At 44.3% G+C, this 15986-nt stretch overlaps 2 protein-coding genes across 13 annotated transcripts in view; one reads left to right on the forward strand and one right to left on the reverse strand.

The window, feature by feature from the left end:
• Nucleotides 1–15986, reverse strand: part of LOC143989534 (uncharacterized) — a 382054-nt gene that overhangs the window by 48726 nt on the left and 317342 nt on the right. The window lies entirely within an intron of this gene.
• LOC143989757 (uncharacterized) lies at nt 1733–11549 on the forward strand. Its single transcript, XM_077490029.1, has 6 exons — nt 1733–1807; nt 6089–6244; nt 6361–6458; nt 6538–6744; nt 6868–7009; nt 9236–11549. The coding sequence occupies exons 2-6, from the start codon at nt 6211–6213 to the stop codon at nt 9910–9912; spliced, it is 1158 nt and encodes a 385-aa protein (XP_077346155.1). The 5' UTR covers nt 1733–1807; nt 6089–6210; the 3' UTR covers nt 9913–11549.

Here is a 15986-nt window from a genome sequence, read left to right on the forward strand (position 1 = left end):
CCTCTTCATACACTCTCAAAGCTCCGCCTCTTCATACACACTCAGAGCTCCTCCTCTTCATACACTCTCAGAACCCCGCCTCTTCATACACACTCAGAGCTCCGCCTCTTCATACACACTCAGGGCTCCACCTCTTCATACACACTCAGAGCTCTGCCTCTTCATACACACTCAGAGCTCCGCCTCTTCATACACAATCAGAACTCCTCCTTTGCATACACTCTCAAAGCTCTGCCTCTTCATACACTCTCAAAGCTCTGCCTCTTCATACACACTCAGAGCTCCGCCTCTTCATACACACTCAGAGCTCCGCCTCTTCATACACTCTCAAAGCTCTGCCTCTTCATACACGCTCAGGGCTCCAACTCTTCATACACACTCAGAGCTCCGCCTCTTCATACATGCTTAGAGCTCCGCCTCGTCATACACACTCAGAACTCCGCCCCTTCATACACACTCAGAGCTCCTCCTCTTCATACACACTCAGAGCTCTGCCTCTTCATATACGCTCAGAGCTCTGCCTCTTCATATACGCTCAGAGCTCTGCCTCTTCATACACGCTCAGAGCTCTGGCTCTTCATACACTCTCAAAGCTCCGCCTCTTCATACACGCTTAGGGCTCTGCCTCTTCATACACGCTCAGAGCTCCGCCTCGTCATACACACTCAGGGCTCCGCCTCTTCATACACTCAGGGCTCCGCCTCTTCATACACACTCAGGGCTCCGCCTCTTCATACACACTCAGAGCTCCTCCTCTTCATACATTCTCAAAGCTCCGCCTCTTCATACACACTCAGAGCTCCTCCTCTTCATACACGCTCAGAGCTCCGCCTCTTTATACACGCTCAGAGCTCCGCCTCATCATACACGCTCAGAGATCCGCCTCTTCATACACGCTCACAACTCTGCCTCTTCATACACACTCAGAGCTCTGCCTCTTCACACACATTTAGAACTTCTCTTTTGCATACACACTCAGAGCTCCGCCTCTTCATACACTCTCAAAGCTCTGCCTCTTCATACACACTCAGAGCCACGCCTCGTCATACACACTCAGGGCTCCGCCTCTTCATACACACTCAGGGCTCCGCCTCTTCATACACACTCAGAGCTCCTCCTCTTCATACACACTTAGAGCTCCGCCTCTTCATACACACTCAGAGCTCCGCCTCTTCATACATGCTTAGAGCTCCGCCTCGTCATACACGCTCAGAACTCCGCCCCTTCATACACACTCAGAGCTCTGCCTCTTCATACACGCTCAAAGCTCCGCCTCTTCATACACACTCAGAGCTCTGCCTCTTCATACACACTCAGAGCTCTGCCTCTTCATACACACTCAGAGCTCTGCCTCTTCATACACACTCAGAGCTCTGCCTCTTCATACACTCTCAAAGCTCCGCCTCTTCATACATACTCAGAACTCCGCCCCTTCATACACACTCAGAGCTCCGCCTCTTCATACACGCTCAAAGCTCTGCCTCTTGATACACTCTCAGAGCTCCGCCTCTTCATACACGCTCAGGGAGGAGAGAAAGGGGAAGGATATACAGTACATACACACACAGCACAAGGCCGTGTTCACACTATGAGATGTTTTTCAGGGCTGCAGTTTCTCTGATCTCCACTAGATGGTGATCTCACTTCCACCCAGACAGGAAGTCTCGATGGAATACAGACAGGAAGTGATGTCAGATACAGACAGGAAGTGATGTCAGATACAGACAGGAAGTGATGTCACGTACACAGGACATTCCTTTTGGAGGGACGCAGAGAGAGGACTCTGCAGGATCTGGTGACAGAGGAGGTAATATGTAGATTAACCCCTTCAGGGGGATCAGTTGATGATTAATATATCTTCCCTCCAAATCTGGCCATACATGGTTCAGTTTTATTGTTCAATCAGTGGGCTGAGTAGAGTTAGCACCTCATCCCTTTAAACCCGAACAAATATGAATTACACGGGTTCTGTGGCTGATTATGGTGGTAATTAAACTCACTTGGTGCCTTATCTGCATTAAATCAGCCACAGAACCCGTGTAATTCATATGTGTTCAGGTTTAAAGGAATGAGGTGGCAACCCTAGGGCTGAGTGAAAAAACGGAAGTGATTCCCCCATCCACACATTGGAGGGGGATGGGGGAATCCTCCCCGCTGCACTATTGTATTCTGACAATGGGGGGCGCTCCTCCGCTCTCAGAATACACAGATCAGTGATGAAGCTATTGGCTGCAGCCGCTGATGGAGTGACTTTTATCCGGCAGTGACCACACATGGATGGAAATGTGACCGATCCCTGCTGAACCAGCTGAATTTCCATGTCTCTATGGTCACCATAAGTGACTTCCTCCCCTCCCCCTCATCTCCTTCATTATGTAAGTCATGCTGAGATCATCTCCCATTGGCTGAGCAATATTCTCATTTGTCTCTGAGCTCCTTCTTGCTATTCCTCGTCCTGCCTGTTGTTTCCTTGGATTGATTTTCTGTGTAGTGACCCCGGCTTCATCTCTTGGATGCGCTCGTCTGTTGCTTGTCCTGACCTTTATCCTGATTCCTGGATCTCCTCCTCATCTCTCCTCCATATCCTCTTACACAGTTTTTCTCCACACCTGCAGTGATCCTGGGGGGTGGAAACTTGGCACCAGCACTCGGCAAAATCCATCCCCACCATTAGGAGCTCTGGGGAAAATTGTCTGCTATTTACACTCCGTTCCTCCGCATGTCACCTGATCACATCAGAGCTTACTTTCACACATTCCTGACAGATTTCTGTATGGTAAAGGTCAAAGTTCACTCTTCAGTTTAGGAGAGGAAGGACACACCCAGGAACAATGATTTGGTTTGCACAGGAGCCTCATATAGAGGAGCCCTCAAATCTCCCCATCCAAATGTCCCTCCATCCAGAGTCTATATGTCCTATGACATCACACTGACCTCACAGCTCCTCCTCCCAATGTCCCTCCATCCAGAGTCTATGTCCTATGACATCACACTGACCTCACAGCTCCTCCTCCCAATGTCCCTCCATGTTTTTTTTTCTGATGCTCTTGATGTGGATGGACTCTTGGCATCCTCACTTGCAAAACAGGACTGTTAGTCCTATGTTGTATATGTATACCTCAGTTTGAAGTGGGCCTTTAACCTCCCTGGCGGTATGATTATTTCGGATTTTAGGTGCTGAAAGCGGTACCATTATTTTGCATGGAAATGTGGCGTTTTATATTGTAAGCCTGCAATTCTTAGGAATAACTCACTGAAATCTGTTTAAACCAAAGTCTAGTAGACATCCCGGGTAGGATAAAGTTTGAAACACAAAATCATAAATTATAATATAATAAATAACTGTAAATAATAACAAATAATAATAATCATACTTTTTATTCAATAAATTTTAGTAAATAATATAATCAAAAACACTGACATTTTTTTTTTGCCAATCAAGGGTGCAATATTGGTAGTCATATTGCTTCAGTAAACGTCTCTGGTACGGAAAATTTTAAAACGTGGTACAGCACAAAGTCCAACGTCAGGACAGTAGAACCTTGTTTCTTTTCTAATTTTCCTTCCAGTGTCGTCACGCTTAGAGCAGCAAACGACACACATCCTTGTGGGTGCTGCCTTCTTTTCTGTTGGTGGAATGTGGTCCATAAAGTGCCGACCAGTCAGGCGTTCTGGGTTCACAACGCCAGCAGCACGACCGCCAGATCTGTTTGCAGATGTTGGTGTTTGGTGCCTGAGGAAAATAAGTTTGGCAACTTTCCAAACAAAGTCCGCATGAACAACAGGCTTGTCACTCTTTTTTTTTTTTTTTTTAGAAGAATGAAAGCATTCCACAGGCACTGCTCCAGAAGGTGCCTGAAGATTTTTTTATAATATTTTTTCTGTTGCTTCCTCATGGCTGGGTAAAAAGTCATGGCCTGGTCAGCTCGGTCAACACCTCCCATAGTATGGTTGTAGTCCATCACGACTTGGGGCTTCATGATGTCTTTTCCACCTTTTGTGTGTACCATGACAGTAGAGGTGTTGTGAATGGTACTCATTAGGCACACATCTTTTTTGTCGCGCCATCTCAGTGCCATCATTTTTCCTTTTTGCCAGGCAACTATTTCTCCTGCCTTGAGTTTTTTATTGACAAAGGTTGGTTAGCTCTAATGCCGCGTACACACGACCGGCCTTTTCAACATCAAAGGTCCGACGGAACGATTCCGGCAGACCATTTGATCGTGTGTGGGCTGCAGCGGACTTTTGATTTGCAAAAATCCGACAGACTTTAGAAATGGAACATGTTTCAAATTCTGCCGGGACTCGGCCGGACCCAGTTCCTACAGAGAAATCCGCTCGTGTGTATGCCAGTCCGACGGACAAAAACCGACCCGAGGGCAGCTATTGGCTACTAGCTATGAACTTCCTTATTCTAGTCCGGTCGTACGTCATCACGTTCGAATCCGTCGGACTTTGGTGTTATTGTGTGTGGCCAAGTCCGTTCATTCGGAAAGTCCTTCAGAACTCTGTCAGAACTCCGCCGAAAGTCTGTCGGACCTAGTCCCTCGAAAAGTCTGGTCGTGCGTACGCGGCATAACGGTCCCATATGCATCTGTTTTATGCTGCAAAAGGAACTCATAGAGTTCTGGAGAACTGTTAAAATTGTCTGTGGTTACACAGTAGCCCTGATTCAGCAGCGGTTCAATCAGAGCGAGCACGGAAGGGGTTGCCAGTCCATAGTTACCGAATCTTTCATTGAACTTGGTTTCTTTCCCGGTGTAAAGTATGGAATTCCATATGTACCCAGTGCTGGATTCACAGAGCAGGAATGATTTTATTCCAAAATGTGCCTTCTTGGATGCAATAAACTGTATCCTTCCTTTGTAGGCCATCAGACTTTCGTCGATACTGATGTCTCTATCGGGTACATAGGTCTTCTGGAAATTTTGCTGAATCATTTGGTAAAGCCCCCAAATCTTTTTGAGTTTTGGTGCTGGATGAGAAGTCTCCTCGAATTCCTCATTATTCTCAAAGTACAGATACTTCATAATAAGGGAAAATTTGTACTCCGACATGACGGTGCCAAAAAAAGGAGTTGCTAGCAATTTGTTGGTGGTTCAGTACCACTTCTGCAGGGGTTTCACAACCACTCCCTGTAGAATTATGAGGCCCAGAAACTTCCAGATGTCCTCCTTGGTTACTGGTTCCCACTTTCTGCTCCTTGCAAACCTCTGATGCGTAGCAGCTTGTTGTTCGTGGTACCGATTTGTCTCCATAACAATTTTTTCTATAACCTCATCAGTCAAAAAGAGTTGGAGGTATGCCAATGGGTTGTCATCCACATCCACTTTGATACCAGGTGTTCCAGTAAATGGAAATCTTGGGGGCGCTGCGTGCTCCATACCTCAATCAATTGAGCACCAAGTCCGCACATCACTGGGCAAAGTCGCAGGATCATCGCTAAAATCGCTTTCCGTGCCTGAGGACGAACTTCCCCATGAATCGCTATCACTCACTTCTGCAAGCGATTCTGTATCGCTATCTTCAAACAGGTCATATGCCGCTTTTGAGGTAGAGGCGCGCTTTTTTGATGCCATGGTTCCTCTGCAGTTTCCAGACACAAAGTACAGTAAAACTGCAGGCAGGGGCACTGGATAAAGCAATGGGGGCAAGCTAAGGTCAGTTTTATTTTATTTAGTAATGTAATCCAATAGGATTACAATGTATCAGTGTGTTTGTGCTTTATACTTTTTGAATTTGGCGCTGGTTCCACCTCCCTGCATCGCTATGCTTGCAGGGAACGGAAGCCAGGGCACACAGTGCATTGGGCGGAAGGTTCCGGCCACCATACACAGCGGGGATACATTGCGGGATCACAGAGACAAGGTAAGTTATCTCTTTCTGGATCCAGCGATGCAATCCCGAGTGTGGCCACACTTGGGAATACCGTCAGGGGGGTTAATAAATAGACAACTGCCTGGAGAGGATTCTGCGAGGTCACATGACATCACTCTTATCTTTATTAATAAAACACAGACCTGACCGGAGAGGTGAGGAGGATTCTGAGAATTTAATTTACATATACATTTTGTGTTTTTATTTACAGTTTTCCTCCTGTGAAGTCTGGAGATCATATGACCATCACATTGCCCCCACCTCCCTCCCTGATAGAATAGAGAAATACAAAGAAGATTCTAGAAGTCACCAGAGGATCTCTACAAGGACGTCATGATGGACAATCAGCCGCCCCTCACATCACCGGGTAAGAGGAGACTTTATTGTAAAGGAGAGAGCAGTACGGAGGCTCCACCTAGATCCCCCATCATCTGATAAACACATAGAAACAATGTATTCAGTCAGTGTGTGTGTTTCCTACAGATGGATCCAGTAATGGGAACCCATCAGAGAGATGTCCCCATCCTCTGTATTCCCGGGATTCCACACAGGAAGATCACACCATCCCCCACCATCATCAGGTAGATGATTGACAATTATTGGTAGTTCTGATTTATACACAGCATGTTTGTTACAATGAATGTTTTATTATATATCCAGGGTAGAAACCTCGGGGATGATAATATTGATGTTAAAGAAGAGTATAAAGAGGAGGATGAGAAGTATGGAGTGATGGAGGAGTTTTCAGAAGGACACAAGGATATGATGAAGCCACCAAATACCAGGAACCCACCAGAGAGATGTCCCTGTCCTCTGTATTCCCGGGATTCCACACAGGAAGATCACACCATCACCCACTGTTACAAGGTTGGTGGGATGGATCATCTAGAACATGGACTCCTAGAGATGATGTGTGGATTTTTGTGAAGTGATGTCACAATAGTAAATCTTAGTTTATAGATGATATTCACTTTAATTTTCTTTGTTTAGAGTGGAGATCCAATCGATATAGAATTTGAGGTGAAATCAGAAGAAGAGGAGAGGTATGTGAGGGATGATCAGCAGTCTATGGAGGAGGATGGAATAACGGGGACATTTATAGAGGAGGACACTCCTACAGAGATCAGCACAGGTGGGTCATTAACACTAAATACATTCCTCCACCCATACTGCTCACTGGTCCAGAGTAGGGCGGGGACTGGGTGATATCAGCCTGTAATCCCCTGGTCACTTTCCTGAGCTGTGTTCCCCGTCCTGTATTCCTGGATTTCTCTCCGATAATCTTCCTTCTCTGTGCTGCAGACTCAATTTATATATCTAGACTGGATTCATGGAGGTTAGCTGGCATCAAAATGTTGATTTTTGCCATAAATGTTGCTCTACCTAGGCACCCTGGAAATGTGCTGTGGGTCTTCTGCATTATGCCCAGTTATAGCATGATCTCTGGCAGAGCAATTCTCCCAGGGTTACTTGCTCTGTTGTCTGCTGTCTGTGCCGGGTGGAGGGATATGTCTGTATAGTCTCAGACCCAAGTCACTGAGTGCAGTCTCAGGAGATGGGAGGCAGCGGTGTGGGACCTCTGCAACTTGTCTCATGTAATCATTTCATCTTCCACTGATTACTGAATACCAATATTATGAGTCCTGACCCTTACACTGTATACTTTATATTCTACATGACATACTCCTGACCCCTGCACTATATACTCTATGTTGTACATTACATCATTCTCATACTATATAGTCCTATCTGTTGTATCTTATACAATATGTTGTATATTACATAGTCCTGACTTCTGCTCTCTCCCCTCCCCCCACTGCTATATATACACATAATATGTATTCTCTTTTGTTACACCCATTTTCGTCCAGCTGGACATTTTATATCGGATGATGTGATTGGAGCACAGACTTTTACATGTTGATAATAATGTGATAACATCCTCAGACTTTGGAACCTTAAACAGAAAGTGATAATGAGGGAGGAGTCAATAACCCAATGATGGGGGTCTTCAGGATCAGTCCAGTCTTCATCTTGGTTGTTCTCCCCCCATCCTCACTCTCTGACCTCTGGTGGGGCTCAGCCCCGCTGTTATTCATGACTAAATCATGGACTAAATAAGGAAGTGCAGGACTTCTTGCGTTGGGAAGATGGCAATGAGTGATAGAGGGGGAGGGGACACTCGTCCTATAATGTAAAAAATGGACCCTCGCGCCACTAAGTGCTCAACGTGAAAATGTATCTAAGTACGTGTAAAAAATGGAAAATGTACCAATACACAATATAAGTAAAATAACCAGTGAAGTGATACAAAAGTGCAAGTGCTACTAAATAATGCAAAATGCAGCGGGACAAAATAGTTAACACAAACTATCGCATCAAAATGAATAAAATAAAGAGTCCTGCGCAAATCGTGCCACTGAAAAAATTGATGATGAATATAAAAAAATATAAAAACAGTCAATAAAAAATCAAAAAATAAACACACCGATGAGTGAAGGTATAAAGTGAAAAACAAGAGAAAGAACGGGACCAAATGTTCCAAAATATATAAATCCAGGCTCTCAGAACTCTCACCTCAAGATGGAATAATCAGACAAATGAAAATAACACCAAAAACTTCTCCTTTGCTTCTCTGTATACAATAACCAAGGAATTGCAGATAAAGCATGTAGTATACACTTCTGCCACTAGAGGGCCATTTCCAGCTCTTGTATGTAATACTGCAGCTATGGACTTGTATTTCCGTGGTGTGGAACTTGAAAAGAACACAGAGGGGAGGGGGAAAGGGAGAGAGAGAGGGGACTCCAATCGTGTAGTGGTTTCAATAAATGAACAAATTTATTAAGCGATAACAATAGACTCTCACATTTAAAAGAAAAAATTCAAACAGATAGAATAAGATGGAGATCTGGCGTCTTCCGCCAGTCTTACGCTACTTCCGGTTTGTCCTACGGCCACTCCCTACGCGTTACGTCATACCACGTGACTTCCCCATGAAGAAGTCTGAGAGCCTGGATTTAGATATTTTGGAACATTTGGTCCCGTACCTTCACTCATCGGTGTGTTTATTTTTTGATTTTTTATTGACTGTTTTTATATTTTTTTATACTCGTCCTATAATCCCCTCATCACTGTCACTCCTATAAAAGACAGTTCTCGTTGTTTCCTCACTCTCTGACTAAGGTCCATGAATAAAGAAATGATCTGGTAGGAGATCAGAGGACCCATTTACTAGTTACCTTGAGGGGGGAATTGTAAGATCCTCAGAGACAAAGTTGCCTGATGTGGGCGGAGTCCTGGTTTAGGGGAACCAATCAGCTCATGTCTAGTAATAATCTTTGTATTTCTATTTTAGTAGATGGACGGGAGATGAGGAAAACCTCAGAGGATTGTCTCACTTTGTCTCCAGACTGTAAAGTAGAAGATGAGGACATCACACAGTATAGTCCAGGAGAAAACCCGACTACCTCAAATGTCCATCCGGCACCACACAGTGTAGATGGACCATCGTATTCCTCTTATCCTGAGGAACCTCAGACTGTGCGGGACGGGGCCGTCCTTCCAACAGAGAAGAGGTTTTCCTGTACTGAGTGCGGAAAGTGTTTCCATTTTAAATCCAAACTTAATAGGCATAAAAGATTTCACACGGGGGAGAAGCCGTATTCCTGTCCTGAGTGCGGGAAATGTTTTTCACAGAAGTCCCATCTTTCCACACATCAGAGATCTCACACAGGGCTGAAACCATATTCCTGTCCTGACTGGGGGAAATGTTTTTCACAGAAGTCCTATCTTTACAGACATCAGAGATCTCACCTGAGGCAAAAGCCGTATTCCTGTCCTGAGTGTGGGAAATGTTTTTCAAAGAAGACCAGTCTTTCTACACATCAGAGATCTCACACGGGGGAGAAGCCATATTCCTGTCCTGAGTGTGGGAAATGTTTTTCACAGAAGTCCAATCTTTACACACATCAGAGATCTCACACAGGGAGCAGCCATATTCCTGTCCTGAGTGAGGGAATTGTTCCTCACTGAAGTACTGTCTTCCTGTACATCGGGGATCCCACACAACCCTTGAGGTGTATTAGTGCCTTGAGTGTGGGAAATGTCTTCTATATGAATGTTGCTGGACATCACAGCTCTCATGTGGGGAAGAAGCACACCCTGATATACACCTCAGATATACTCCATGGCTGATCTTCATCATGTAAGAAACAGTTCCAGGGGTGTGGACATTTAAAAAAAAAAACGACTTGTCCAAAGGACTAAATAAGAGTCCCAATCTCCTTGTCCCTTATGACAATCTCCTCCTTCCTCATCTACCAGAGAGCTCAGCAGCGGTGTGGGAGTTCATTGAAAACTACAAGCCGACATCGGCAAAGGACAGAACTCTGTGAATGAATGGCACGGCCGCGCTCTTTTTATAAAGTGACAGCCAGTACAGGGAACTTCTCCCCACACTGCTGTCACACAGAGGACTCGGATCACTGAGCTGCTGCAAGAACATGCAACATGGAACGTTTCCTTTAACCCTTTCACTGCCAGAGCTGGTTTTGCATTTTTTTTTGTGTGCTCACGTTTAACCCCTTCAATCCTGGACACTTTAACTTCCTACTGCCTGCAGTTTTCATCTTTCAACGCTGTCACTCTTTGAATGACAGTTGTTCGGTCATATAACACTGTACCTATAGAATATTTTTATATTTTTTCCCCACAAACAGAGCTTTCTTTTGGTGGTATTTGATCACCACTGGGGTTCTTATTTTTTGCGCTACAAATAAAAAAAAAAGACAGAAAATGTTGGGAAAAAAGTATTTTTCTTTGTTTCTGTTATAACATTTTTTAATTAAGTTTTCTCCTTCACTGATGAGGAGGTACTGACAAGCATCCCTGATGGTCACTGCTGGGAATCACTGGCATGCATTGGTGGTCAGCACTGGTGATCATCACTGATGGGCCTGTACTGATAAACAATACTGCATATCAGTGCAGACCCCCCCTGTCAGTTGAGCCACTGATCGGCATGAATAAAGGAAAGCCGATAACTGGAACTTCCTGGTTACGATGTGATTAGCTTTGATTGGACAAAGCTGATCACATGGTAAAGAGCCTACATCATAGGCTCTTTACCGAGATTGAAGATGCGTTGAGTCAGAACGACACACTGCACCACCGATCGCCACGCACCTGAGTGGCTTATTCTTCTGACCATCATATGACCTCCAATCAGGATAATGGAACCCCCGCCTCGCCGTCATTCTGCTATAGGCTGGCGGGAAGGAAGAGTTAAAAAATTATTTTAGGCCTGAAGATTATTTAAAACCCCCAAAACATGATTTATTTTCTGAAAGCAGACACCCTAGAGAATAAAATTGCAAAAATGGAACACAATGGCCTGAAGCACAGTTATTCAGCTCATCATCCTATCAACATGCGGTAGAGCTTGGGTGAGTTTTTGTCTACATCACCCCAGGACGATGTGATCTTTTCACGAAACGCGTTGGGTGGCGTGACACGTTCTTATGCCTCAACAGAATTGCTATAGAACGGGATATTACTTGGAGTTCGCGATCGGCCGACGCTTGTCCATTTGATGATATGCCCTGTGTCCTTTTACTTTTGTAAGTGCATTTCTTTTTATGTTTATTTTTTTAATAAATGATTTTACACTATTTGGAGTATTCTTCCTTCCTATGGTGGATCTTTTGCCTTTCCATTGGAATACACTCGAGTCCTGCTCCAAAGGGTTTTTCTGTCTCGGATGATTCAAGATTGACGTATTTCCTGACCTGATTTTAAGATAAAGCGCTCCTTACTGGGGCATCTGGTAAGGAGCCATTGTTATCCGTATGGTGGTGGTGTACCTCAATTTGCTTCACGTCAACATAAGTTTTGAATTTGGACAATTACTTTGGACACGTGGTGTTTTTTTCAGTTTATTTCACAAGGACTCTATATTATTGTCACACCAATTTTTTATGTAATTTCCTTCCTTTTTAATTTTTGGTCCTCTTTTGATTACCGGTATCACTGAGACCCAGTGTTATATGCTAATATGTTTTTGTTTACACTAATGGGTGACATTGCATGTTTTTTATATTCTGTATGCAGTCAATGCAATTTATTTTAAGTTATATGGAGCACTTTTGAACTTCATTGTTGGGTTATTTATATCCTAATAGGAAATATTAGGGATTGCGCAGTTCTCTCTTTTTTCTTTTTGTCTACATTACCCTAGAGAATAAAATAGTGGTAGTTCTAATTTTTTAGTCTAGGAAACACAACAGTTCAGTAAAAAACATACAAAAACTAATTTTAGGGGCTACACAAACACAATGAATTACCCTTTTTTGGGTAAAATATAAAAGCACAGGTCGCCCCAAGTAAATAGATACCCAACATATCCAACATTAAATTTGTGTGGTCCTGTGAAATGGTTACAAGCTTCAGTACGCTATATTTTCTGTAGGGGAAGCTTTAAAAGCCCCATATAGGTCATCAGTTTAGTGTTATGGAGGAGGTCTGGTGATAGAATTATTTCTCTCATTCTGGCCTGCACAGTGACATGTAACATTTTGATATTTGAACATGCATATATGGGGGGGCGGGGCCTCCGATTATTTTATTTTTTTAGGTGGGGGGGTGTGAGTAATTATTTACCTGGGTTTAAATTTTATTTTATACAATTAAAAAAAAAAAAATAATCGCATCACATAGAGCAGCCTTTTTCAGTCAGGCTGCCTTAAGGTTTCTTCAGGGGCAAAATGCCTAAAAATTTCCCCAAAATTGTATACAAGACGGAGGGTGGATGAAGCCTTTTAGTTACACAAAGCCTCAGGTTTTCATTGTACACCATTACAACCTTCTAGTTGCCAACCACCTAACAACCAATGACATCATGAGTTGATAAGGAGGATCACAGTTGTCTGAATATCAACCTTGCGTGACCCTCCCCCGCCTCTCTCCATTAGCTTTGGGGTCTCATTAGGTGAGTGATGGAGAAAAACTGAGGGAGAAGAGAAACACTGGAATACTAGTCAGTACCAGTTTATAAAAGTGTATTTGCTTTGGAAGAATAAATCACTTTTGTAACGTTGGGTTTCCTACGTGTGTGGATTTTGTTGCATTATGTAGAACTATTAGAATAGATTGGGGCGCCTCAAGACTGTCCATCATTTTGGAGGGCACCTTGACTGAAAAAAGGTTGAGAAACACTGACATGGAGGACAAAAAGTCGCCTATGTGATGATTGTTTGGTGATAGATTCTCTTTAATGAGACATTCATGGTCTAAAAGACCTCCAATGTCTCCCCTATGCTCCACTTAAAGATACTGTACCCCAATGGTTGCCCTGACCATGTAAGTCCCCTGACCCCTCTGACACTCTGGGTTCAGACATTTCTATCTACAGTGCAGACACCACACTATTATGCAGTAAACAAGAATTTCTTTACTTTAAATTTTCCAATTGAAAAGGTATCATGTTGTGGCACAGATGCACAAGAAATGATTGCAGCTGGCACAATATACAGAATAATTGTGAGCAGAAGGTATAAAGATGGAAAACGCAACAGGGACTCGCAACTCTAATAGAGCCTATGACCCCAGGTAAGAGAAGGGAAGCAGAGGGACCGGCTTGGTGTCAGACTGCTCCCTTCTGCCCCCTGCTGCCACAATAACAGAATGAACACAACTGTTTATCAACATTTCATGGATTATTTGCAAACTATAATCCACCCATCTCTACAATAGAGAGTTCCTTGAAAGTTTAGGCAGCATAGTACCCAGTGTTCTATGGGGGGGACGGGGGGACAGGAGGAGTCCTTTTGTTACAGGTGTTCTGTATCTTCAGCCCACTCAATGAAGGGCCCAGTACAGCTCCTGTATTATAACATCCAATATGGTACAACAAGTGTATAATGTCTTCTTAGATGTGTCTCCTTTCTAAAGCTTTGGTGAGTGAAGCAAAGTAAAGATGTCTGCATGCAGTGTCTTTTGGGGTGCAAATAGGATAGGCCCACTCACCAATCCAAACGATAACACCTTGAAGAAATGGCGATAAGATCCTGAGCAGGCTTCTGCAGATGCTGGGATCAGGAAGAGGAGTGCACACCCTGCACACAGTGATGGGGCCGGATCCGTGGTGCGAACGATGATGGCGACCTCCCGACTGTCAATAAGCGGGCCGGAACAAGCGATGGGGAAATGTGGTTTCACCCTCTCGCCAGGATGCCTAGGCAGCAGCACAGACTTAACTTCACCAGCTGTGTGGGTCACTGCTTCCAGAAGGCCGAGATCCCAAAAGCACAATCCCGTCCCCATTCTCATTCTCCAGCCAGCTGGTAATTGTAGTCCATGGCAGTCCGATTTCAGCGAAAACATGGTTCTTCACACTACATGTCCCAAGATCCTTTGCTCCACTTATTCATTCAGGAAATGACAACATAGGGTTCAGACTGAACACTAGAGTAAACAGCAGCAAGGTCTGCAGAGTGTCCCCTGATAGGGCCCAGATATGGTCATATTCAGACAATGATGTCATGATCTATGCCCCACCCATTTGCCTACATGGCCATGTAAGGGAATGGGCGGGGTTAAGTTGGCGGTTGCCAAGGATGCAGCTGTTGCAGGCAGCCGTTGTTTCCCTAGAAACCAGTGACAGCCAGAAGCCATCACATTTGTCTGCACCAAATGCTGTTAACAAATGTTCAGAAAAATGTGGGAGGAGCCAGTATTCATCCAATCTTCTGTTCAGACACAGAGCTCCTCCCTAATGCAGTTTATTGTCAGTGTGTGGAAATGATTGTATCTGGCAGACAGGGATCTGTTTGTGTGTGTGTGTATGTGTGTGTGTATCACTGCCCGGCACACCAATCACATCACACACTTCAGCCAAGCTGCCCTAAATCATGTGTGCGCTGGTGGGGGGAGTAGAAGAAGTCATCACACCAGGATTCTAAACTGAAGTATCGCTTGGGGGATCCTCTGAAGTGTGTGGGATCACTTGTCTGCAACACACTTGTTAGATTGTATCAGATTGTATGAAAGATTTGTATCTGCCTGTGTGTGTCCAGCCAGATAAATGTGGGAGCGACTCCCTCCAGTGATCAGCAATATTGCAGGGCATGATATCTGTATCATAGCTGGTTTTATCTTCCCAGAGAAACCAAACCCTCATTCCTCCTCCACCAATCAAGGATTTCACTCCAGCTAGCAAACCACAGTGGGCATGATTTCATCCAACATTGGTGTCAGTGAGATAAAATCAGCCCCATCATTGGCATAAAATAAATCCCATCATTAGTGTCAGTAAGAAAATATGTCATATCATTGGTGTCAGTGATATTAAATAAGCCATATGGTGACTATGATTTGTGGTCATGGCCCTAAGACCGAGACAGATGTGGATCACATAAACACGCGGCAAGACTTACAACATAAATAAACCTGAGGGGTGGCTTTTGGTCGTCTGGTAGGTAAGCCAAGAAAAGGGGCCATACCCAAGATACGTAATGGATGATTGTGGAGGAGAATGTACTGAGAAATGCTGTAAAAGGGGGAATGGGAGGGAGGGTATCGCGCACTGGAACCGAAAAAGAGCAAGGGTGAGTAGACAGCTTAAATACCCTCCGGGCTTCTCCCATAAATTCAGGCCACCATACTGGCATTTTAATTTATTGTCATGGATATAAGACCGAAACAGTTGTGAATCACATAAACACGAGACAAAACTTACAACATAAATAGACCTGAGGTGTGGCTTTTGGTTGTCTGGTAGGTAAGCCAAGAAAAAGGGCCAAAAATAAGCAGTTTGGGAGGTATATCTTAATGGCTCTAACCTCATTGAGTAAGCTTGGAGAAGGCTAGGGCCATCTCCATTTCAGGGTTTGGAATATATCTGGCGAAGCAGGAGGACTTCCATCTGCCTAGCTTCTTGATTACATGGTCTGGTACTCCACGCTAGGATGAGCCAATCCAGAAAGGAATGTCCAGTGTACCGCCCAGGGTCTAGGCCTAAGCAGAAGGACACTAACATGTTTAATAAACTGACTGCCACTCAGGGGGTTGACGAGAAGGCAGTAAGGGGCTGGAGGTTGACTGGTTGGGTA

Source organism: Lithobates pipiens, unplaced genomic scaffold (assembly GCF_037356315.1).
Source record: "Lithobates pipiens isolate NorthernLeopardFrog02 unplaced genomic scaffold, aLitPip1_a1.2 Scaffold_18, whole genome shotgun sequence".
Lineage (NCBI taxonomy): Eukaryota > Metazoa > Chordata > Amphibia > Anura > Ranidae > Lithobates > Lithobates pipiens.

What these genes read in the sequence shown, in the direction of transcription:
- LOC143989757 (XM_077490029.1), top strand. Translation starts at nt 6,211, where the DNA reads ATGATGGACAATCAGCCGCCCCTCACATCACCGG. An exon ending in GCCGCCCCTCACATCACCGG is followed by an intron (nt 6,245 to 6,360) that starts GTAAGAGGAGAC and finishes TGTTTCCTACAG; the next exon opens with ATGGATCCAGTAATGGGAAC. An exon ending in TCCTACAGAGATCAGCACAG is followed by an intron (nt 7,010 to 9,235) that starts GTGGGTCATTAA and finishes TTTCTATTTTAG; the next exon opens with TAGATGGACGGGAGATGAGG.